Here is a 24,202-nt window from a genome sequence, read left to right as displayed (position 1 = left end):
ACAATGAAATTCTATGTGCTAACAGAAAAGAATGAACTACTGATATTAGCTTCTCCCCACCAAAACCAAGTAAAGACAACATGGATATCACATGAAGGTCTAAGAAGAAGTAACCAGACTGTAAATACCATGGTGTTCCCTCTAGACAAAGGACAATGACAAACTGATCAATGGTGTCTGATGGTTAGTGTCCTAAAAGTGGTTGGCTGGGTTAATGACTCTGGTAGGCCCAGCACAGGGGAGACTGCCTGGGTGTTGGAAAGGTGCTATATCTTGGTCTGGGTGGTAATTCTAGAGGCATGTTGACATACAAAACATGATCAAGATGCACACTGAATATCTGGGTTCCTCACAATGTGTAAAATAAACTACAGCTTATTCCAGCTACTTCTAAGGCACAGTAAGACTACACATATTCTCATAGCCTCTGCCCCAGTTTCAGTGTCCCTTCTCTTTCTTCCTGTGTAAACCCCTGTGTGATTCAAAGATCCACCAAAGTACTTTTTCCTCTGTGAAGCCTTCCTTCCCCTTCCTCCTCTGTAAGGGGAATCTGCAATCCCAAAAATGTGAAAGTCTACTCTCTGCCCCCCACCCAGGTAACAGACACCTGAATTCCCCCAAGCAAGCCAGGGCCTGCTGAACCAGGGCCTGCTCAGTGGCTTTGCCCTACAGCTTCCTGGAACCAGGCATGCATAAATTATTTCAGGCCAGAACCACAAACTTGCAAAACTCCATCCCAAAACGCTGTACCTTCCAGCCACCCACCTTTACCCAGGACCCTACTTAAGTCCCTTCACCCCTGGCCCCCCAGCATACCTCATGTCTCCGTCTCTCCTCAGGTCACTATAGTGTCCATCTTCAATTTTCCATTAAAGTTGATCTGGTCTGTTGAGGTTGGTGTCTCTGCCTGCTTTCAGTCTTCTTGTCCTTTCAAATTCACCCTTTTACCTAACACTCCCTAATGACACCTAAAATGAATTGTAGCATCTGCCCCAGTCCCTCACCGCCAGCACCTTTAATATCTATCTATCTATCTATCTATCTATCTATCTATCTATCTATCTATCTATCTATCTATCTATCTGTCTGTCTGTCTGTCTGTCTGTCTGTCTGTCTGTCTGTCTGTCTGTCTGTCTGTCTGCCTGCCTGCCTGTCTGTCTATCTATCTATTTCCATTCCTGGGGCTTGAGCTCTGGGCCTGGGTGCTGTCCCTGAGCCTTTGTGCTCAAGAATAATGCTCTGCCATAGCTCCATTTCTGGGGTTTTTTTTGTAGTTTAGTGGAAATAAGAGTCTCACCAACTTTCCTGCCTGAGCTGGTTTTGAACCATGATCCTCAGATCTCAGCCTCCTGAGTAGCTAGGATTACAGATGTGAACTGTCAGCACTTGGCTCAGCTTTTGTGTTTGTGTGTGTGTGTGTGCGTGTGTGTGTGTGTGTGATTGGATTGAACACAGTACCACATGTGTCCTTGAGTGCAGGATGAGGCAGGAGGTCTGGAAGAAGGCTTTCCCACATTCACTAGCCTTATGGCTTGTCCCCTGTTTGCATTCTCCAGTGCAGGAAGAGGTGGGACTTCTGGAAAAAGACTTTACCACATTACTGCACCTATATGGCTTCTCTGCTCTCCAGTGTAGGATAAGGTGAGACTTCTAGGAGAAGGCTTTCCCACACTCACCACACATGGAGTGCTTCTCATCCATGAGGATGTGGTGATATTCCATGAAACAGGACTTATGCAAGATGCTTTTCCCACACTCTGAACAACTGCCAGGCTTCTCCCCAGCAAGTACTAGCTCAAGCCCAGATACCATATCTGCAATAGATTTCCCTCTCATGTAACTGTCCTCTTTATGGGAGTTGAAGCAAGATAGATTAGGAAAAATGAGACTCGGTGGTAAATTGCAGCCAGAAACTCCAAAATAAACAAGGTATTTGAAAACATAGATGCACTCCTTATCTCAAGGATTAGCACCTGTTTGGTGGCAGGATGCATTCCTTCCTGAGAGAAATGCCCAAGCATTAAACAGAGTCACAGAACAGGAACAGAAAGAATAATACCAACTCTCCCTTTGAGAGCACCCGCCCTCCCTTAGAGTGTGCTTTTTGCCTTTGTGCTTGTCTGCTTGGTCACTTACTCAAGATCTGCCAAATTTTCTTACAATTATAACTTGTTTGGAAATTCTTATTTTGTGATTGAAGTCAAGGACCCTAAATGGAGAGTCCCTACTTCTAAAGAGAAACTTCACAAACCCTCATCTAGACCCAGTAACAGAGTGAGTCTTCCTCCTAACTCCTCTTCCCTGAATATTGGCCCTGCAGGAACTGTCACCTCTGTACACCCAGTAATAGACAATGAATTCTGATCTGCACGAGATTTTTCCCACACTGGGGACATTTGTGAGGTTTCTCAGCACCATTGGGTCCCCACTCAACAATCATAGCTACCTGCATTTTGACTTAAAGTTCTTCTGCACTGGGGACACTCCCAAGGGATTAGTGTGGATGATGGAATCTCAAGCTTAAAGTAGAGAAGTAAGATCCAATGGATATCACACTCAAATCTCCTTCTGACAAGGTAGGCATTGGTAGTGAACTCTACACTCAGCTTCAAACTCTACCCACTTAAACCACGTGTGTGGGCCGGCTGCATGGGTGGAGTAAGGAATATGGTCAGAGATTTGTATTCCAAATATTTCCATTTACTGAGCACTTTGTTGGTTAGTTTTTTTTTTCTCATCTGCAACTTGCCCACCATATTTGTCTCAATGTTTCTGACCCCTGTCTACTTGGGTATCAACTTGCCAAACTTCCAGAAAAAAATAGTTCAGATTTTTACATCTTTCTAGTGTTGTATCATAGATTTATTTCAGAAATGTTTTGAGAGAGGATTTATTTGGAGATTTCAAGCTCATTTGCCCAGACTGAAAATACAAACTGTGCATGGTGCCTTACACCTATAATACCATCTACATAGAAGGTAGAGATTGGGAAGATCATGGTTCAAAGACAATCCAACTAAGTAATATCCCAACAAACAAGATAGGTATAGTGATTGACACCTGTAGTCACAGCTACTAGGAATGAGACATAGGTAGTAAGATCATGGTCCTGGACCAGCCCTGGGTAAAAATGTGAAACCTGATCCAAAAAAAATAGCTAAAGCCAGAAAGAGCTGGAGGTGTACAGCTCAGCAACAACTAGCAAGTGAAAGCTTTGAGTTTAAAGTCCCAGTACCACCAAAATTAAAAAGCCCTCCTCACTCCTCCCTCATCTACAAACAGGAGATGATGACCATGTATTAGGAGAACAAAGTAGGCATTGGCAGTGAACTCTATACTCAGTTTCAAACTCTCCACATAAACCACATGTGGGCCTGCTGCATGAGTACAGTAAGGTATGTGGTCAGAGAGATTTGTATTCCAAATCTTTCCATTCACTGAGCACTTTGTTGGTTAATTTTTTTTCCCATCTGCAACTTGCCCACCATGTTTGTCTCAATGTTTCTGATCCCTGTCTACTTAAGTATCAACTTGCCAAACTTCTAGAAAAAATAATAGTTCAAAATTATTGAACTATAAGCAACCTGCTAAAGCCAGAACATTCCTAAGCAGATACTTGGTAAAGTGGGAGGAGTCGGAAAATCTGGGAGGAGCCATGGAATCCGGAATTATCATCTGGAATGTAAATGGGCCCTTCTGAACCAAACTTCTCCCTTATACCCTGAAAACCTTTACTGAGCTTTGATTTGGATTGGATGGATTATATATTTACTATAATCAATAAAAGTTTGTCAACTATACCAGAATGCAGTCAAGGGAATAGCCAAGCAATTTGATGCTACCAGCTGCATGGCCTAGAAGAACAAGCTAGCATTAGACATGATACTGGTGAAAAGTAGGGGTAGGAGAGGTCTATGTGATGATTTGGGTGCGATGTTGGACCTTTATACCCAACACTACCACTCCCGACAAGACTATAACTAAGACACTGCAAGGCTTGATCACTTTGGCCAATGAGTTGGCCAAAAATTCAGGGATAGATGATCCCTTAACCAACCTTATAGAACAGTGGTTCCGGAGGTGGAAAGGACACCTAGCCTCTATGGTGACCTCGCTAGTCTGATAATCTATGTATTCTAACAACCGGATGTTGCCTAATCCCAGGTCTTGTCCAAAGGCTCATAGAAACTGCCTTACTAAACAGTTACCCCCACCCTATAGCAATAACGCCTTCCTCCTAGAGAACGACCCCCCTTCTACCCCAGCACCAAAGCCAGCTACTCCTCACGGAATTTTAAGAAAAGAATAGGGATGTGTAAAGAAGAGGGGGGAATTGTGAGAGGAAAGTAATCTTTTCTGCCATTTTGTACTTATCTTTTCTGTTTGCTCCTTTGCGGTTAGGGACTTTTCATTTATGGTTTTTTGGGGTTTTGTTTTGTTTTTTGTTTGTTTGTTTGTTTGTTTTTCCCAACTTCCTTGCATTGTTAACTGTCAGTTCGGCGATCTGGAGCCTTCCCAGTCCAAAAAAAAAAAAAAAAAAAAGTGAGCCTTTGCCTCCGCCAATGAAATTAAATGAGAATGGACCCTCCCCTCCCCCAGTAGGGAACCTTTGATTGATGGTCAGAGCACTTTCCATAGAAACCAAGCGGACCCCCCTCCCGGTGTGCCTACAGACAGCGCATAGAACGGTTATGCACCCCTCTACCCAGAAATAAATAGCCTTGAGAGCTCCTTGGCCTCTCCAGTGTTGAATTCCCAACCCTAGTAACAACACAGAGACCTGGGAGTAAGGACATGAGTGTGATTGCCGGCGTCCAGCAGTTCCGTGCAGCCGAATGAGGTATGAATTTGCAGGACGGTCCCTAAACTTAATGTCGCATAGACTTTTGGGAAATAGAGTTCTTGTGGTGGTTCTGAGCATCGCTGGCAACCTCGAATGCTAACTTCCGGTGTGCTGCTGCGCAAGCGCAGGTTGCCCTGCGTGCGTGTCTGCGCTTGCGCGCCTCTGACGCCCTACCAGCTTTCCTGTCCGTGCGGCGGTCAGCTCAGCCCTCAACTCCCGGGCTCTGGCCTCCGGTAGGCGAGCGTCGCAGAGCCTGCGAGACTGAGGGGCGAGCGGCCGGGCCGGCACTAGGCGAGCGTGACCGCACGGACCAGGGCTGGCCTGCCCGGCTCGCCGGGAGCGCGAACGCCGAGCCCGCGGCAGAGGCCTGAGCCCCGGCCGTCAGTGGCAGCGGGGACGGCGGGCGGCAGGGTCCGGGGCGGGCGCGGCGTCTCAGCGGGTCGGTGAGTCCCCTGAGGCTCAGGCCAGATCCGGGGAGGGACGCCCGCCTCGAACTCATTCCCCAGGCTCAGATCCGCCGCTCTGGAGGTGGAGGACCGGCGGCGGCCACGAGGACGTACCCTCGGGAGCCCCTGGAAGGGCGGGAAGTCGTAGCCCCGAGGACGGGGTGCGCAGGGCCTGCGTGCAGCTAGCGCCCGGCGAGCACACAGGTGCGGGGAGCGGGCGGCCCGCGTCCCCAGAAGGCAGGTGGGGTGAAGGCGGAGCGGCTGCGCGGGCCTGGATGCTTTGTTGGGGTCTGACCGGGCCGGGTTCCACTCCTCCCTCCTCTCCTTGACGCCGCTTCTGTCTGCGCCTTTCCCCAGGGGTGTGTAGGTGCACCTCGGTTCTTTCTGCTGGTTCCCCCAGTTCTGCCTTTACTAATAGTCCCTGTGTGGGGCAAGAGAAGTCTATTGTGTTACCTGTGTTGATGGATGGAGGTGATGGATGACAGTGCTGGAGTGGTCGGCCAGAGGATTAAAGTCTGAAGGCACTGTTCCTCTGTCCATTGTAGTCTAGTTTTTCTTTCTTCCTTCCTTCCTTTCTTTCCTTTCTTTGTGTGTGTGTCGGTCGGTCTTGGGCTTGATCTCAGGGTCTGGGAGCTTTCCCCCTGAGCTTTTGTTTTGTTTTGCTCAAGGCTAGTGCTCTACACTTGAGTCATAGCTCCACTTAAGGCTTTTTGCACATCAGTTGGAAGTACGAGTCTCATGGACTTTCCTGTCCGGGATGGCTTCGCACCATGATCCTTAGATCATGGTTAACAGGCATGAGCCACAGGCGCCCAGATTCAGTCTAGTTTTCTTAAGCGCGAAAAAACAAATTTAGGCGAATAATTTGAGAAATAAGCTAAAATATACCGTTCCTTATGCCCAGCCTAGCCAGTAGAATGCAGAGATCACAGAACGGCACTACCATACCAGCCATTAAATTGATTTCTGAGCTATCAAATTCTCTGTTCATATGGATTGTTTGATTATAAGCAATTTGAAAAGAGGATAAACTAGAGGTCTACTCTGTAGTCTAGCTTGTGCAAAGCCCAAGTTTAATATTCAGCACTACAAAACAGAATGGAAAATAGGAATATTCTAAGGGAACTTTATTCTTTATTTTGTGCCTTGCATTTAATAGTGGCTGAATACCGTGTTTAGAAAGGAGTTCTTTGTTTATATTCATCTTTAAGAGCCTAAGCCATCTATTATCACCTGCTGGTGTTGGAATTAGAAAGGTGTATGCTTCCTCTGGCTCATATGTTTGGCCCTTTCTGAGAATTGCCTGGGTATTTCATGTGGTTGGGATACTTAGCTCCTGACCCAGTGATCTGCTTCTCCTCCAATAGGTTCACCATCAACTTCCAAGACCAGTGGAAAATGAACAAATTGAAGGTAAGTTGTCCTGTGGATTGCCTCTCACTGTCCTTTGTAATGAATTTGATGAAGCTTATGAAGATCTGTTCTTTGGACTAGAAATTAGAAATAGAAGAAAGACGGTGCATAAAATTCAGTCAAAGGATTTACACTGAAGCTTTTGTCAGTGTCTTTTGTAGGTGAGGGATAATGTTAGGTCTTACATAGTTCAGTTGCCAAGATGATGTGATGTTCTTGACAATCGTAAAAAAAGGAAAAATAATATCCATTACATCATCTGCATCAACTGTATGTTTGGAAGATTTCCCAGGACTTGGATCATTTTCTCTATTAAAGTTGATCAGATTGTGAATAGCTGCCTGATAACCATTATATCAACAGCTTGTGTTTATGATTCATTTTGTGGTCCTGGGGATTGAACTCCTTGTTGCCAACTCCCCAGAGCAAACTTGATGCCTGTAGAAAATGAGCATTTTCTTTGTTGACTTATGAAATCTAGAGGTAAAATCAAAAGCAAGGGAGAATGACCAAATGTTTCTTGTCTGTCTGGGGTTGCGCAAAAACAGAACAAAAATATATATTCTTGGAAAGATTTCACTACGTATTCACATTTCATTTCTTAGCATTTTAGTTCCCACTTAGCACTTTTCTGATGCTGTCAGTAACTTTTTTTTAACTTCTGGGCCTGGGCGCTGTCCTTGCGCTCTTCAGCTCAAGGTGAACGCTCTATGTCTTGAGCCACAGAGCCACTTCTGGTTTTCTAGTGGTTTGTTGGAGATCAGAGTCTCACGGACTTTTCTGCCCGGGCTGGCTTTGAACTATGATCCTCAGATCTCAGCCCCCTGAGTAGCTAGGATTACAGGCGTGAGCCACCTGCGCCCAGCTTGCTGTCAGTAACTTAAATACAATCAAATCCAGTTGATAATCTCACATGACCTTTCACACCTGTGACTTTTAAGCTCATAACCTTTATCATAGCATCTTTTTCTCTCCTCTTTTTTTTTGACCTTAAAAAAATTCACTCTGAGGTTGGGGCTGTAGCTCAGTGGTAATGTCAATGAAAAACCAGTCCTTGTATCCAGCAAGAGATAATGAAAGATAATAAACATGATAGGAAATTTTATTAGGAAAGAAATAAGATGGAGAAAGGAAATTATTATTACATGACATGATACCAGCAGAAGGTAGCACTTTAGTTTATTTTTAGCTATCTTTAAGATACGAACAAGCTGCCAGGCACTGGTGGCTCACACCTGTAATCCTAGCTACTCAGGAGGCTGAGATCTGAGGATCATGGTTCAAATCCAGCCCAGGCAGGAAAGACCATGAGACTCCTATCTCCAATAAACCACCAGAAAACCGGAAGTGGTAGAGTGCTGGCCTTGAGCTGAAGAGCTGAGGGACAGCACCCAGGCCCAGAATTCAAGCCCCACTACCAAAAAAAAAAAAAAAAAAAAAGATACAAACAAGCATAAGTGTTACTATTAATGCTAGTGAGGCTCTCAAGGATGGGTTTCCCATCTAGGTTTTGGTTGCAGGCCCTCAATTCCTAAAAGAATTGAGCAGGATACAGGCAGGCAGCATCAAAATATCAGTTGAAAGCAAAAGTACATGCCTAAGAAAGATCAAGGATGGACTGAGCTAGACTACTGCAGCCTGGAGCAGGACATTCCCTCTTGCCCTTATGGGGTAGAGGAGGTGAATCAACAAAAGTAGGTTTGCAATTGGATGGATCTAAGGCAGTCTTGTTTAGCATGAGCCCTGATGAACAAGTTGATTGACAAGTGAAATTTAGCTAACAGATGGCCTGATAGAGATTGGGAAGTCTCTAACTAGGATTCTGGGCATCATTGGGCCATTATGTGTTGAACTACTGTTGTTGGACCGCTGTCCTTGTCCCTGTACATGTGTCCTAGTAAGGACTCTCCTTTGCTGGGTAAACATACTAATTAACAGCCACAGGAATTTTATCATCACCTTATTTATGGTAGTCTTCAGGCAGTCCTTCCTTGTAAGTAATCTTGGGGTTGTTTCTTAGGCAGGAGCAGATCTATGGCTCCATCCCTGTGCCAGTCTTGTAAGCTGCCCTGGAAACCATGGGCCCTATTCTATGTGTCTGTCTCTGTAGAACATGCAGTTGACTTAGCAGCACCCATAGACACACACCTGTGTAGCTGGAGGAAGGGAAGGTGGAGAGTCTCTCAGCTTTCCAGTTTTCCACATAAAGCAGAGGAACTTAAAAACTACAATGAAAAGCACTTCAGAGGGTCTTACAAGGTGAAGTGTAGCAAGATTATGGAGAAATTAACTTGTGGTTTTTTTTGTTTTTTAACTTTAGCTTACTGAGCAGTTGGAGTTTACTCTTTTGTAGTACAAGGTGTAGGTATATGGGTATAGCCCAAATGGTTATCACTTGCTTTTACACCATTTATATTCGCCTATAATAAAATACTGGAGGCAGCCCATTTATGAAGAAGAAAAGTTTATTTAGCTCCTAGTTTTGGAGGTTCAAGGGCATGACTTATAACAGCTTCATTCTCCCCCCCACCCCACCCCCAAGTCAATTATGGGACTTGAAGCCTAGCTCTTGTACCTGAGTCTCTTTGTGCTCAGGCTAATGCTCTACCACTTGAGCCACAGCATTACTTCCCATGTTCTGGTGGTTAATTGGAGATAAGAGTCTCAAGGGCACTTTTCTGCCCGGGCTGGCTTTGAACCGTGAGCCTCAGATCTCAGTCTCCTGAGGGCTAATATTACAGGTGTGAGCCACCAGCACCCTGCATAACAGCTTCATTCTTATATCTTCATTCTTCATTCACATTACAGTTGAGGGTCATGTGTGTAAGAGCTTCCTTATATTACTAAATAGAACATCAGAGACAGGCATCCTGGCATCCTACAGTCCCATCTTAGGACATATCCCTAGGGATTTAAGGTCTTGCCAGGTCCCACCTCCCCAAGTTTCCACCAACAGTGCCACCCTGGGGATCAAGAACTTATTCTTGACTCCTGAGGACTCTTGGTTTATTTATTGACTTATTATTTCTGTTGCTTGTGAGGCTTGAACTCAGGGCCTGAGTACCATCTCTGAGCTTTTTCTGCTCAAGGGTAGGGCTTTACTGCTTTGAGCCACAACTGCTTACTGAGCAGTTGGAGTTTACTCTTTTGTAGTACAAGGTGTAGGTATATGGGTATAGCCCAAATGGTTATCACTTGCTTTTACACCATTTATATTCGCCTATAATAAAATACTGGAGGCAGCCCATTTATGAAGAAGAAAAGTTTATTTAGCTCCTAGTTTTGGAGGTTCAAGGGCATGACTTATAACAGCTTCATTCTCCCCCCCACCCCACCCCCAAGTCAATTATGGGACTTGAAGCCTAGCTCTTGTACCTGAGTCTCTTTGTGCTCAGGCTAATGCTCTACCACTTGAGCCACAACACCACTTCCCATGCTCTGGTGGTTAATTGGAGATAAGAGTCTCATGGACTTTTCTGCCCAGGCTGGCTTTGAACCATAATTCTCAGATCTCAGCTTCCTGAGTAGCTAGAATTACAGTAGCTAGAGTTAGCATGAGCTACCAGTGCCTGGCTCATGAGGGAAAACTTTGGCGATACCCAAACCATAGCACCATTTATTAGAATTCAGTTTTGCTTCAGTGGTTTGTAATATCCCCATTATCCTTTAGTCATAATTCTTTCTAGTTTAACACTGGTCTGTCTATATTCATAATATTATTACCAAACCTATATAAAATGGGAGTTTGGAGGGAGGAGGATAGATATTGAATCTGAGTCTTAAAGCATGTTAAGCATATACTCTGCCACTGAGCTGTACTCCCAACTACTTTAATCATAGTTAAAATCCAATCAGACAAAGGCCTAATATCCAAGAAATTTAGCTGTCCCAAACTTAATACCCCAATTACTAAATGGGCAAGGGAGCTAAGAAGAAACTTCTCAGAAGTAAGAATGGCAAAAAAACACATGAGGAAATGCTCATCATCCCTAGCCATAAAGGAAGTGCAAATCAAAACAACCGAGATAACATCTTACTCCAGTTAGATTGGCCCGTGTTGTGAATTCAAACAATAACAAATGCTGGTGGGCATGTGGAGAAAAAGGAACCCTACTGCACTGCTGATGGGAATGTAAACTAGTACAGCCACTCTGGAAAGCATAGATCTACCCTACGACCCATACTACTCCTAGGCTTCTATCTACCCTGAGCATTATGAGACCAGATATAATAAGGACACCTGCACATCCATGTTCATTGCTGCACTGTTCACAATAGCCAAGATGTGGAAACAGCCTAGATGCTCCACAACAAATGAATGGATAATAAAAATGTGGTACCTATATACAATTTTACACAGCCATTAGGAGGATTAAAATAATGTCATTTGCAGGGAAATGGATGGAACTAGAACAAATCATGTTAAATGAGGTAAACCAAGATCAGAGAGAGAAACAGCACAGGTTCTCCCTGTTATGCGGAAGTTAGATATAAAATGCACTGGGGTAAATTACACAGGATTCTAGATACGCACAGAAACACTAAAAGAGGATCATCTCGGGAGAGATAATCACAAAGGTGAAATACCCAAGCACCTCTCCATATATATAAAATAATATACATAAATAATATACATACTGAAACAAACTCCAAAGATATGGAAACAAAGGACTTTTTTCTTTTCTTTTTTTTTTTTGGGGGGGGGGTTCAGGCATGGGGACTGAACTCTGGGCCTGGGCGCTGTCCCTCAGCTCTTCAGCTCAAGGCTAGCGCTCTACCACTTGAGCCACAGTGCCACTTCTGGCTTTTTTCTTTTTGCTTATGTGGTGCTGAGGAATCGAACCCAGGGCCTCAGGCATGCAAGGCAAGCGCTCTACCACTGAGCCACCTTCCCAGCCCAGGACTTTTTTCTTAATTTGTTTTTTCTTTCTCTGATGACTGTATTCTTTACCTTCTATATGTATTCATGTGAACCTGAATCTGCACATGTGGGAGAGTGGAAAGAGGGCACAGAATCCTAGGAGAAAGGGTGAAAAAGTACAGCAGTAGAGTGTGCTGGACATTGATGAAAGTGAACTATGCAACTTGCAGGTAGAGATGGGAGGGAGGGAATTGGAGAGGATAAGGGAACAGATGACACTACAAAAGGAAATGTACTTATTACCTGACATATGTAAATGTAGTCCCACTGTATATAACTTTTTAATGCAGTAATATTAGGTTACCTTCATAGCTTATTTTTCTTTATGAAGTTTTCTTAGGGTAACTGACATCTTTGTGATAAGAGCTTATCTTTGTGTTGTTATTATAAACCCAACATACACCTGCATTCTATATTTTTACTTCTTTTTAGGTAAAAAGGGCTATTAATTTGTATGTGCCACCAGGTGCTGGCATCTAATGCCTATAATTGTAGCTACTCAGGAGACTTAAGACCTGAGGATCGGGGCTGGGAAGGTGGCTCAGTGGTAGAGCGCTTGCCTTTATGCTTGAGGTCCTGGGTTTGATTCCTCAGCACCACATAAGCAAAAAGAAAAAAGCCAGAAGTGGCACTGTGGCTCAACTGGTAGAGCGCTAGTTTTGAGCTGAAGAGCTGAGGGACAGTGCCCAGGCCCAGAATTCAGACCCCATGACAGGACCCAAAAAAAAAAAAAAACCTGAGGATCATAATTTGAAGTCAGCCCAGGCAGGAAATTCCATGAGACTCCTATCTCCAGTTAAGAAAACTAGACGTGGTACTGTGGCTCAAACTGGTAGAGTAAGAGCCTTGAGCAAAAACAGCTTGGTGACAGTGAGTGCCCAGGCCTCAGGTCAAGCCCATGGCCAACAAAAATAATAAATTAATAAATTTATGTGTACCAATTTTATATCCTATTGCATAACAATTACTCTACTGAGTTGGATTTGTCATCAGTTCTATGGATTTCATCATCTGCACATGGGAATAGTTTTATACCTGTAACTATGTTTTCATCCTTTATTAAAGATAATTAGCATTATACCTATTTCTGATTTTGATGAGGTTGTATGTCATTTTCCTTCTGCTGTCTCCAATATACTTTGAAAGCCAGGGGGTTCTCATCTAGCTCCTCTGTTTGCTAAACCCAGCTCATCATGTATGCCCTGGGTTCATTTCTCTGTACCCAATCTTGGAAGAGCCCCAGGAAATATTCAGGGTCTTGTCTGGAGTCTGGCAGCTTTGCCTGCCATACTGCAGCCCCTATATAAAGCATGGTCCATGGCTCTTGCTTCTTTTGTCTTCTACTCTTCACTATTACCTTGGATGTTCATTGAGAAATTCCTGCTGTGGAACCTTTGCATTCTAGTGCTCTTAGAAAAATGGAGTTCATTTTTTCAGTGTATTTGAATTGACCTTTCTTCATAAGGCAGGAAAATAACTATGTGTGTTTGACTTACCTTCTTGAGTTAGAATTGATCCTTGTCAATGGTTAGAATCTGTCCTTAGGAAAGTGCCTTCTTGGTGTGTTTTGGCCTATTTTCTTTTTTTTTTTTTTTTTTTTAAATATGGAACGCTTCACGAATTTGCGTGTCATCCTTGCGCAGGGGCCATGCTAATCTTCTCTGTATCGTTCCAATTTTAGTATATGTGCTGCCGAAGCGAACACTTGGCCTATTTTCTGAACCAACCTCTTAAACATTCACACTGCTTCAGTTTTAACCATCAGTACTTTCCTCTTTTGATCCTGTAGAATAGCCAGTTCATCTTTAGGAACATTTAGAAGCTTAATTAGAGCATAAAATTAAAAGAATTGAAGCCTCTTTTGTTAGTCTTCTCTTCACTGCATGCATCACTCATAGCACCTGTGGGTGTTCATTCAGTCAAACATGTTGCAGCAAGAAGGGAATGTTTGAGGTAAGATGTTTATAGTGAACATTGAAAGAAGTAAGAAATTCAGCCAGAGGTAGCAGTAGCTATCCATCTGCAAGAATGAAAGAAGCAGAATGATTCAAAGAGCTGACAGGGTGAGAGCAGTGATGGAGAGGAAAGACACAAGACCTCAGTTGGGTGCTCAATCATGAAGGGACCTGAAAGGGGAGGCAGTGGCCAACAAAGGAGACCAAAGAAACTAACTAGGAGTAAAACATGCATGTTTGTTTATACATGCATCTCCTCATTTGGCTATCTACTTTTCAAGAACAAAGAACAGTGCTATATATCTCCAAAACTCCTAATTCTCGGAGAAAATGGAAACTAGATTGGGTTTTAGTCTTGTTGTTTTTATTGTATATTAAAATTTTCAAAGGTAGTGTGCTTCCTCTGTGGTTTGTTTTCCTTCCACAGTCTTTACATACAGTGAGATATACAATATTCATGCCTGTTAGCTTGGGAAAATCTTGTCTTTTCCATGTTACCCAACTGTAATCATGACAGGGAGCAGTGTCTTTCAACGATGTGGCTGTGGACTTCACCCAAGAGGAGTGGCAGCAGCTGGACGCCGATGAGAAGGCAATGTACAGGGATGTGATGCTGGAGAATTACAGCCACCTTGTCTCCCTAGGTAAGGACAGCTTGCATTCTGTGAAGTACTTTCAATTTTCTTCCTAAGCTTGAAGAAACAAACGATAAGAGCCTTTAGTTCCTTTGGGGTGGAGAATGAATGAATACTTCTCCTTTGAAAGGCTCTAATTTTGATAAGATTAAAAAATGGGGCCTTAAGCCAAACACCAGTGGCACATGCATGTAATCCTAGCTACTCAGGAGGCTGAGATCTGAGGATCACAGTTCAAAGCAGTCCAAGCAGGAAAGTTTGTAAGACTCTTATCTCCATTAAACCACTCAGAAAACCCATGGTAGAGTGCTAGCCTTGAGCTGAGGATCACCTAAGAGACAGTGCCCAGGCCCAGAATTCAAGCCCCATGGCCAAAAAAAAAAAAAAAAAGAAAAAGAAAAGAAAAAAAAAATGGGGGGTGGGGGCTGGGAAGGTGGCTCAGTGGTAGAGCGATTGCCTTGCATGTATGAGGTCCTGGGTTCGATTCCTCAGCACCACATAAGCAAAATAAAAAAGCCAGAAGTGGTACTGTGGCTCAAATGGTAGAGTGCTAGCCTTGAGCTGAAGAGCTGAGGGACAGCGCCCAGGCCCAGAGTTCAGGCCCCACGACCAGACCCAAAAAAAAAAAAAAAAAAATGGGGCTTTAGTTGCTGGGCACCGGTGGCTCATGCCTATAATCCTAGCTGCTCAGGAGGCTGAGATCTGAGGATCAAGGTTCCAAGCCAGTCCAGGCAGGAAAAACTGTGAGAGTCTAATCTCCAATAAGCCACTCAGAAAACCAGAAGTGGTGTTGGGGCTCAAGTGGTAGAGCACTAGCCTTGAGCTGAAGAGCTGAAGGACAGTGCCCAGGCCCAGAGTTCAAGCCCTATGATCAACCAAAAAAAAAAAAGAGGCCTTAGCTTGGCACTAGTGGCTCATGCCTCTAATCAGCTACTCAGGAGGCTGAGATCTGAGGATCAAGGTTCAAAGCCAGTCCAGACAGGAAAGTCCATGAGACTTGTGTGTCCAGTTAATCACCAAAAAAACAAGTAGAGCTGTGGCTTAATTGGTTGACTGTCTGCCCTGAACAAAAGGAGTTCAGGGTATACATTCAAGCCCGAGGACCAGCAGCAAAAAAAAATAACAGAGGACCTTTATTGTACAGTCTGTAAAGCAGCACCCTCCACACCACAGAGATTCCAAAGCAAGCCGGCTGACTCAAGCACTTACCTACTTTTTGTTAACAGGGTATGACTTTATCAAACCAAACATGATTATTAAGTTGGAGCAGGGTGAAGAACCATGGATTATAGAAGATGACTTTCCCTGCCAAAATCACCCAGGTAAGTGAATAGAGTGTCATTAAGAAAAAAAAAAAAAGTATTATCCCAGTTCCTTTAGGAGCTTGATGTTTAAGGTTTTACACCAAATATAACCCACTAGTATGGTAACTCTTGTATGTATTCAGAATGAATAATTATTATGCTAAGAATATATCTAGTTTGGAGAGCTTTAAATCAGCATATTCAAACAAAATTAATGCCTGACATAGTAAGTATTATATCAGGGCTGGGAAGGTGGCTCTGTGGTAGAGCGCTTGCCTTGCATGCATGAGGCCCTGGGTTCGATTCCTCAGCACCACATAAGCAAAAAGAAAAAAGCTGACAGTGCCCAGACCCAGAGTTCAGGCCCCACCACCAGGACCCCCCCTCCCCGCAAAAAAAAAAAAGTATTAGAAAAATTTTCTAAGCCTGGTTGCTATCTAAATAGAAACAAATGTGAGGTTTTAGACTTTGAATTTCTGTGTACAGTAGAAATGCAAAGGTTTCTGAAGACTACACTTGAATATCTATCATCTTTGCATATATGACCAATAACTGTTCTCCCACTTGATCCCCATTTGCTCTGAGTCCGTCTTCGTCTTCCTGAAATTAGCACCTTTCAGTAACTTCTCTGTTCATTTTCTAGGTTTGTTTCACCTTTTCTAAAAAGTTTAAAAGTAATATTTTTAAAGTAATAAAGGTGTTTGTATTAATGTGAATTTATTCTTTGTGTGTGTGTGTATATATATACTAGTCCTAGGGCTTGAACTTAGGGCCTAGGCACTGTACCTGAGTTTTTTTGCACAAGGCAGGTACTCGACCACTTGAGCCAAAGCTCCACTTCTACTGCTTGGTTAATTATAAAGCCACAGACTTTCCTACCTTATCTAGCTTTGAGCCATCATCTTCAGTTCTCAGCCTCCTGGGTAGCTAGGATTACCATATGAATCACTGGCACCCAGCTACTTGCACTTTTTCACTACTGTCCCACATTCTTCCTCCTCCACAGTCATAACTCAAGTCTTTTACAAAGCAAAGAGAAAAAAGAGATCTGTAGACTTAGTTATTCTTATTTGTGAAGATTGATCCTAAAGCCAGAGACTGCCCCACAAATAAGGCTTTCAACTACCTGTCCCATTTTATAGCTTGTATATTCATCTTATTTCTTTTCAGAAGACATCTGGAAAGTTGAGGACCTGATAGAGGGAATCCAAGAAAATAAAGACCAATATTCAAGGCACATGGTTACTATCAACAACCAAACGTATGGTATAGAAGCACATTGTGTTTCTTCAAGCACAGCAGCTCACAACTGTGTCTCTTGTGGGAAGAATGTAGAATCTGTTTCAGAATTAATTAGCACTGATGGAAGCTACACAAAAAAACTGGATGAGTGTCTTGAATGTGGAAAAATATGTCAGGAAGAGAAACCCTATGAGTTTAATGAGAATGGAGACACCTGTCCTCAAAGTGAAGAAAGTGCTCTGCAGAAAATTAGCATATTGAAGAGACCTTTGAAGTATGAGTGTGTGCAAGCTTTAGACACTGAAGCTGTTCTCATTGTTCATGAAAGAGCTTTTATGGAGGAGAAACCCTATGAATGGAATGAATCCAGACCAGACTTTATCCAGATGTCAAATTTTAATGCATACCAGAGATCACAAATAGAAATGAAGCCCTTTCAATGCACAGAATGTGGAAAGTCCTTCTGTAAAAAGTCAAAATTCATCATACATCAGAGGGCTCACACGGGAGAAAAACCCTATGAATGCAGTGTGTGTGGGAAGTCCTTTAGTCAAAAGGGCACCCTCACTGTACACCGCAGATCACACTTAGAAGAGAAGCCCTATAAATGTAATGAATGTGGGAAAACCTTCTGTCAGAAGTTACACCTCACACAACATTTGAGAACTCATTCAGGAGAGAAGCCCTATGAATGTAGCGAGTGTGGGAAAACCTTCTGCCAAAAGACGCATCTCACCCTACACCAGAGAAATCATTCAGGAGAGAGACCCTATCCATGTAACGAATGTGGGAAGTCCTTCTCCCGCAAGTCAGCCCTGAGTGACCATCAGAGAACACACACAGGAGAGAAACTTTATAAGTGTACCGAGTGTGGAAAATCCTACTACCGCAAATCTACACTGATTACACATCAGCGAACACACACAGGAGAGAAGCCTTATCAGTGTAGTGAGTGTGGGAAATTCTTTTCCCGGGTATCGTACCTTACTATACATTATAGAAGTCATTTAGAAGAGAAACCTTATGAGTGTACTGAATGTGGCAAAACCTTCCATCTAAATTCAGCCTTCATCAGGCATCGGAAAGTACATGCAGAAGAGAAACTCCGTGAATGCAATGAATGTGGGAAATTCTCTCAGTTGCCATATATTCCTGACAGTGATCCAGCCCATGTAGGAGAGAAACCTTATGAATGTAATGAGTGTGGGGAAAACTTCCTTGAAAATTCAGCTTTCAGTGAGCACCAGTCACTTCCAGAGGAGGAGAAAACCTATGAATGTAATATATGTGGAAAATCATTCTCCGAGTTGTCATGTTACACTGTCCATTACAGAGGGCATTCAGAAGAGAAACCCTTTGGATGTAACGAATGTGGGAAAACCTTCTCCCATAATTCATCCCTGTTTAGACATCAACGAGTACACACAAGTGAAAAGCCGTATGAATGTTATGAATGTGGAAAATTCTTCTCTCAGAAGTCATATCTCACTATTCATCATCGGATTCATTCAGGTGAGAAACCCTATGAATGCAGTAAGTGTGGGAAAGTCTTCTCCCGGATGTCAAACCTCACTGTGCACTATAGAAGCCATTCAGGAGAGAAGCCCTATGAATGTAATGAATGTGGGAAGGTCTTTTCTCAGAAGTCATACCTCACTGTGCATTATAGAACTCATTCGGGAGAGAAGCCTTATGAATGTACTGAATGTGGGAAAAAGTTCCATCACCCATCAGCCTTTACTAGCCATCAGAGAATTCATAAAAGAGGGAATCTGAATGTACTCAATGTGGTAAATTAAGACTGAAGTCAGTATAAAAACTCATCTGACTATTACAAATAGGGAAAATCAACCAGTGAGTCAAGAGAATTTTTTGTTGTTGAGTCAAACCCATGCCTTGTGCATGCTAGCAAGCATTCTACCACTGAATTACATCCCCACCCTGGGGATCAAACATCTGAGCACTGTGCTCCTAGATGGGGAGAAGCATTGAGGAAGAGATCCATTTTCATCTGAATTTTCAGAGAAGAGTTCCTAAGAGTGCAACAAGAAGCAAAGCCTTCAGCAAGACCATATATCTCACAGGACACTAGATAATTTATTCAGGAACAAATTTTATAAATATTTAATATTTATTTTAGATTCAAATTGTATTGACATCAGGGAATCATACTAAACAAAATCTGTCAACATGACAAATGTGGAAAACATCTTAGAAATTACTATACTTAAAGCCATATTTCCAATGTAAACAGGTATTTATAGGAAAGATACAAGAAGCTATCAGTTTTGAATAAACCTTTATTGTGTAAAGTCTTAAAATCGTCAGGAGTTGGTTGTGAGGACTGTACTTAAGTGTGTGACATTTCCTATTGTATTTTAAAAATGCAATCAAATGCTATGCAATTTTATCAAGCTTAGATTTGAGTAACTCATAAAAAGACAATTTGTATCAGAGTAGGAGAATGCCAGCAGGATGTATTATTGGTGGGTTGTGATTAATAGCCAATAAATCTTCCTACTGAGGGAATCTCACAAGTGGGTTTTTGTGAAGGCCTCTTCTGTAGAGGAAGGATTGATTTTTTTTTTTTAATCACCTGAACTGGAGCAAAAAATATTTTCAAAAATACTATTACGAAAAACTACATAGATAATCTGGAGTTGTTTTTAAGTGTTCATTGGTGAAAAAGAGTTGCACAGTTCGTAATCCAAAGTACACACCTATTACGTACTCCTGTTTTCTGATCCACAGATGTCTAGAGCACCAGTACTAATTTAGAAGATATCTGAATATGTCATTTAATGTGTCATTTTGTCTTTTGCCCTTTTTCTCACTGTTTTGGAATTAATTAGTATATTTCTAACAGTTATTTTCTGGTGTATTGGTGTCTCTTCTCTCATCCCTTTCTGGAAGACTTTGGCTACATACCTTTCTCCATATGACATAGTAAATCCTGTATGGTAATTCCACCTGATTGATAATATAGTATACCCCATTCTTCACCGGGGATACAGCCCAAGACCTCAGTAGATGCCTGAAACTGCAGGTAGTGTTACTACCCAGTAGGTACTATGGCTCTGCAGTAGCCAAGGCTGTGAATGCAGTGTGCCTGTGGGGAAAGAAGTCAGGTATGAAAGATCTCAACACTACTCAGAATAGTGTGTGATATAAGATTTACAAATTATCTATTTAATGTCTGGATCATGGTTGACCCCAGAAAGCTAAAACTACTGGAAGTGAAGCTTCAGATAAGGGACTACTATATCATCTGACTGTTTTGATCATATGACCCAGTCCTAGACAAATCAAATAGACATGTACTTGTTCTGGAAAATGGCCATCAAATGGGTCTTGTTCTAAGAATGCATGGGATAGTTAGATATTCAGAAGTCAGGTGGCTGGGTGCCCGTGGCTCATGCCTATAATCCTAGCTATTCAGGGTGTTGAAATCTGAGGATCAGGATTCAAAGCCAGCCCGGGCAGGAAAGTCCATGAGACTCTTTATCTCCAATAAACCAGTAGAAAACCGGAAGTGGTGCTGTAGCTCAAGCAGTAGAGTGCTCGCCTTGAGCTGAAGAGCTGAGGAATAGTGTTCAAGCCCCACAACCAACCAAAAAAAAAAAAAAAAGAGAGAGAGAAAAGGTGAATTTTAAGGAAAGTATAGAGTAAAACTCATGTTCGTTTTTTATTTCTGCAAACTACAGAAGGGAACTTCCTTAATTGGGTGGAGAGTAAAAGTAGAATACCTTTTAAAGCATTACTATCATTAGTAGCATTGTGCAAAAAAAAAAAAAAATAACAGGAAAGTCACAAGGAAAGGCAAAGTCAAATTGTTTTTGCAGGTGAAATGAATTTGCACATACTGAGGCGTATACTGGCAGTTAACTGGTATTGAGTAGAGGGAGCAAGTTCTGTACCTATAGGTCATTTTACAAACAAACCAAAAACAACAACAACAACAAAAAAAAAAAAAAAAAACGGTTTTCAGGTGCCTGTGGCTTACACCAGTAATCCTAGATACTCAAGATGTTCAGATCTGAGGATCAAGTTTGGAAGCCAGCATGGGCAGAAAAGTCCATGAGAGTCTAATCTCCAATTAAGCACCAAAAGCCATAAGTGCAACTGTGGAGCAGAAAAGCCAAGTGCTAGCACCAAAAAAAAAAGTTTAAACTGTCACCCACCTGCTCTCCTCCAATCAGCAAACCAAGGTGCTCACTAGTGTCCCACCTGCACTGCCTTTCTAGATTTTACACCCACCTCTGACTCAAATTCTCATTGCCGTAACCCAGCCTTCATTTGTGCAACCTGCTGCAGCCCTAGGGTGACCAGACCCCAAATTCAGCTTCCTAGTGCACTGCAGCATTGACAGCTGGACTGGGAGACCACTTCCTCATCCCAGTATACCCTCTCTGGTCCTCAGTTTCACCTGTGCTTCGCCTTCACATAGCACCAGGTTCCTTGGCATTAACTCCATTGTCAGACACCTTATCAAAAGCCTTTTCCCCAGGCTAGGAAGTTTGCTCAGTGGTATAGTGCTTGCCTCGCATGCATGAGGCCCTGGTTTTGATTCCTCAGCACCACATTGGCAGAAAAAAGCCAGAAGTGGTGCTGTGGCTCAAGTGGTAGGGCACTAGCCTTGAGCTGAAGAGCTGAGGGACAGCACCCAGGCCTAGAGTTCAGGCCCCACGACCGACCAAAAAAAAAAGACGAAGAAAAGCCTGTAACCTTGGTCTGTGGTCCCCTGAGACTCCTTTCCACCTGCACAGACTATGGAATCTAATTTGTAGTTAGCGCTGCTGGAGTGGGAGCTGGCCTTCTTCCCCTTGGGAGCCCCCTTCATCCATCACTGGCAGTGGTCGCAATGCCTCCTAGCCTTGGTCACCCTTCCTTGTTAACCCAGGTAAGGAGGGGACCCACACTGGATCAGAATGCTGCACTCTAGTGTTTCAATGAGCCCAGACCCCTGAGGTAACTACTGAATGTCTATTGCTGTCTCAAAATGGGGTCAGCAGGGGCAAGGGAAAGACAGGAGGGGTCTCCCCACAAGAAAAGTGGCTTTGCTCTGCAGTCCCCCCCATCCATAAAAAAACCAGCCTCTGAAATAGGAGTAGCATTCATGGACCTGAGCTACGGGGGCCCTGCAGGTCACTGTTCGGGAGTGAACAGTATCTTCAGGGAAGGACAACAGCCACTAGTCAGCTCATGGGGTCCACAGGGAGTTAGTGAGCTTGGGTGAAGCAGAACTTCTGAAGGACAGGGTCTGTGAGCTGCCATACCTACTACCTTGGGTGTCCCCACACCAGTGGGACAGCACCTCAACACTCCTTGCTGGATGTCCCAAACCCCTGGCTGTCCCAAACCACTGCCAAACTCCTCTTCATCAAGTAGATGCCAGTCCCATCACACTCCCACACAGCCCTGGAGCAAATGCAAACTTCTGCTGAGGTACAGCCTTGGGGGATGGGTGTACACCTGAGTCTAGCACCTCCAAACACTCCACAGGAACCCCTCCCACCAGGATGGGCAGGACTAGAACTACAATTCCTGTGCTAAGGATTTAGGGCCAGCCATGATGCACATATTGCCATGGCTCTGGCCTGATGGACTTGGCAGCTGTTTATCCAGGCTGGGTGACTATCTTCCCCATCTTCCTTGTCCCACGCATATCTGACCTGAGATCTCAGCACTGACCCATCTTGTGGAGTATGGCTGCTCAAATTTGAAGTCCAACCCGTAACTGTTGTATTTGGGGTAAGTTTTATTGCTGGAGAGAGTCGCTTTTAACCAAGGGACTCTGTGTGTGTGTGTGTGTGTGTGTTTGTGTGTGTGTGTGTGTGTTTGTGTGTGTGTGTGTGTGTGTGTGTGTGTGTGTGTGTGTGTGTGTGTTTGGGTCCGGTCATGGGGCCTGAACTCTGAGTCTGGGCACTGTCTCTCAGCTCTTCAGCTCAAGGCTAGCGCCCTAACACTTGAGCCACAGCGCCACTTCTGGCTTTTTTCTTTTTGCTTATGTGGTGCTGAGGAATCGAACCCAGGGCCTCAGGCATGCAAGGCAAGAGCTCTACCACTGAGCCACCTTCCCAGCCGTGTGTGTGTGTGTGTGTGTGTATGTGTGTGTGTGTGTGTGTGTGTGTATGCTGAGCCTGGGGTTTCAACTCAGGTCAGGGCCTGGGTGCTGAGCGCTCTACCACTGAGCCACCTTCCCAGCCCCGTGTGTGTGTGTGTGTGTGTGTGTGTGTGTGTGTGTGTGTGTGTGTGTGTGTGTGTGTGTGTGTGTGTGTGTGTGCGCACGCGCGCCTGGGTGCTGTCCCTGAGCTTTGTCACTCAAAGCTGGCACTTTACCACTTGAGCCACAGCTCTACTTCTGACTTTTTGGTGGTTAATTGGCAATAAGAGTCTCAGACTTTTCAGCCCAGGCTAGTTTTAAATCACAATCCTCAGATCTCAGCCTCCTGAGTAGCTAGGATATCAGGTGTGAGCCACTGGCACCAGGCTTTAAACATACTTTTAATTAAAACCTATCCTCATCCCTCACAATAAAAGCCAATTTTTGACCAAGCAAGCATACAAGACCAAGCTCAAATCCCAGTACCATTCCCTACAAAATGTACAGAATGACTATGTAGAAAGAGCAAAATGAAAGTATAATCTATAAAAGTATTTTTGAAGTAGAATAAATCTTTGAAATTATCTAATTTAAAAAAGAACCAATTTTATAGAGGTATCAGAGGCAGTCTGATTTTATGTAACTTAGAGGAACCCTTGGATAAAGATTATATCCATTGGGAATGTGACTTAGTGGTAGAGTGCTTGCCTGGCATGCATGAAGCCCTAGGTTCAATTCCTCAGGACTACATAAACAGAAAAAGCTGGAAGAGGTGCTGTGGCTCAAGTGGTAGAGCACTAGCCTTAAGCAAAAGAAGCTCAAGGACAGTGCCCATTCCCTGAGTTCAAGCCCCAGAACTGGCAAAAATAAAATAAAATTAAAAAAGCAATACAAATTAAAAAGATTATATCTGTGATTATAAAGTTATACATGAGACACTGAGTGGACAAACCATCTGGACAGACAAGTCCAAGAAATTCTTTTATCTCCTATTCAGCAAAAAGCCAGAAGTGGAGGCACAGCTCAAATGGTTGAGGACCAGCCATGTACAGCCATGTGTATGTGTGCATGATGAGCACATGCTGTAATTTCAGCACTGGAGAGACTGAGGCAGGAGGATGTAGAGTTGGAGACCAGCCTGGGCTGTATAGCCAGACCCTGGCTCAAACCAAAAAGGAAAGAAGGGAGATTTAAAAAGACAAAAGATGGGGCTGGGAAGGTGGCTCAGTGGTAGAGTGCTTGCTTCCCATGCATGAGGCCCTGGGTTTGATTCCTCAGTACCACATAAGCAGAAAAAGCCAGAAGTGACACTGTGGCTCAAGTGGTAGAGTGCTAGCCTT

The 24,202-nt window shown here is 43.5% G+C and overlaps 1 protein-coding gene and 1 non-coding gene across 5 annotated transcripts; one reads left to right on the top strand and one right to left on the bottom strand.

Annotated features, from left to right (window-relative positions):
* Window positions 1-5,006: 5,006 nt before the first annotated feature.
* Window positions 5,007-19,696, top strand: Rbak (RB associated KRAB zinc finger). Of its 4 annotated transcripts, XM_070033489.1 has the most exons (6): window positions 5,039-5,076; window positions 5,350-5,493; window positions 6,657-6,702; window positions 14,096-14,222; window positions 15,440-15,535; window positions 16,688-19,694. In XM_070033489.1, exons 3-6 carry the CDS (start codon window positions 6,688-6,690, stop codon window positions 18,556-18,558), a joined length of 2,109 nt encoding a protein of 702 aa, XP_069889590.1. In that variant the 5' UTR covers window positions 5,039-5,076; window positions 5,350-5,493; window positions 6,657-6,687; the 3' UTR covers window positions 18,559-19,694. The 4 variants fall into 4 exon arrangements, with proteins under 4 accessions (XP_069889591.1, XP_069889590.1, XP_069889592.1 ...); XM_070033490.1 differs by lacking the exon at window positions 5,350-5,493 and having other exon boundaries at window positions 5,007-5,076; window positions 16,688-19,695; XM_070033491.1 differs by lacking the exons at window positions 5,039-5,076; window positions 5,350-5,493 and adding an exon at window positions 5,155-5,286 and having other exon boundaries at window positions 16,688-19,696.
* Window positions 13,222-13,328, bottom strand: LOC138834973 (U6 spliceosomal RNA). Its single transcript, XR_011374319.1, has one exon. It is a non-coding gene; the product is annotated as a U6 spliceosomal RNA (small nuclear RNA).
* Window positions 19,697-24,202: the final 4,506 nt, after the last annotated feature.

This window comes from Dipodomys merriami, unplaced genomic scaffold, assembly GCF_024711535.1.
Source record: "Dipodomys merriami isolate MVZ:Mamm:240054 unplaced genomic scaffold, mDipMer1.0.p SCAF_22, whole genome shotgun sequence".
Classification (NCBI taxonomy): Eukaryota; Metazoa; Chordata; class Mammalia; order Rodentia; family Heteromyidae; genus Dipodomys; species Dipodomys merriami.
The sequence above is the reverse complement of the archived record's forward strand: the minus strand, read 5'-3'. Positions and strand labels throughout refer to the sequence as shown.

Coding starts and splice junctions, on each gene's coding strand:
- Rbak (XM_070033491.1), top strand. Junction 14,223..15,439: donor CAGCCACCTTGTCTCCCTAG/GTAAGGACAGCT, acceptor TTTTGTTAACAG/GGTATGACTTTATCAAACCA. Junction 15,536..16,687: donor TCCCTGCCAAAATCACCCAG/GTAAGTGAATAG, acceptor ATTTCTTTTCAG/AAGACATCTGGAAAGTTGAG.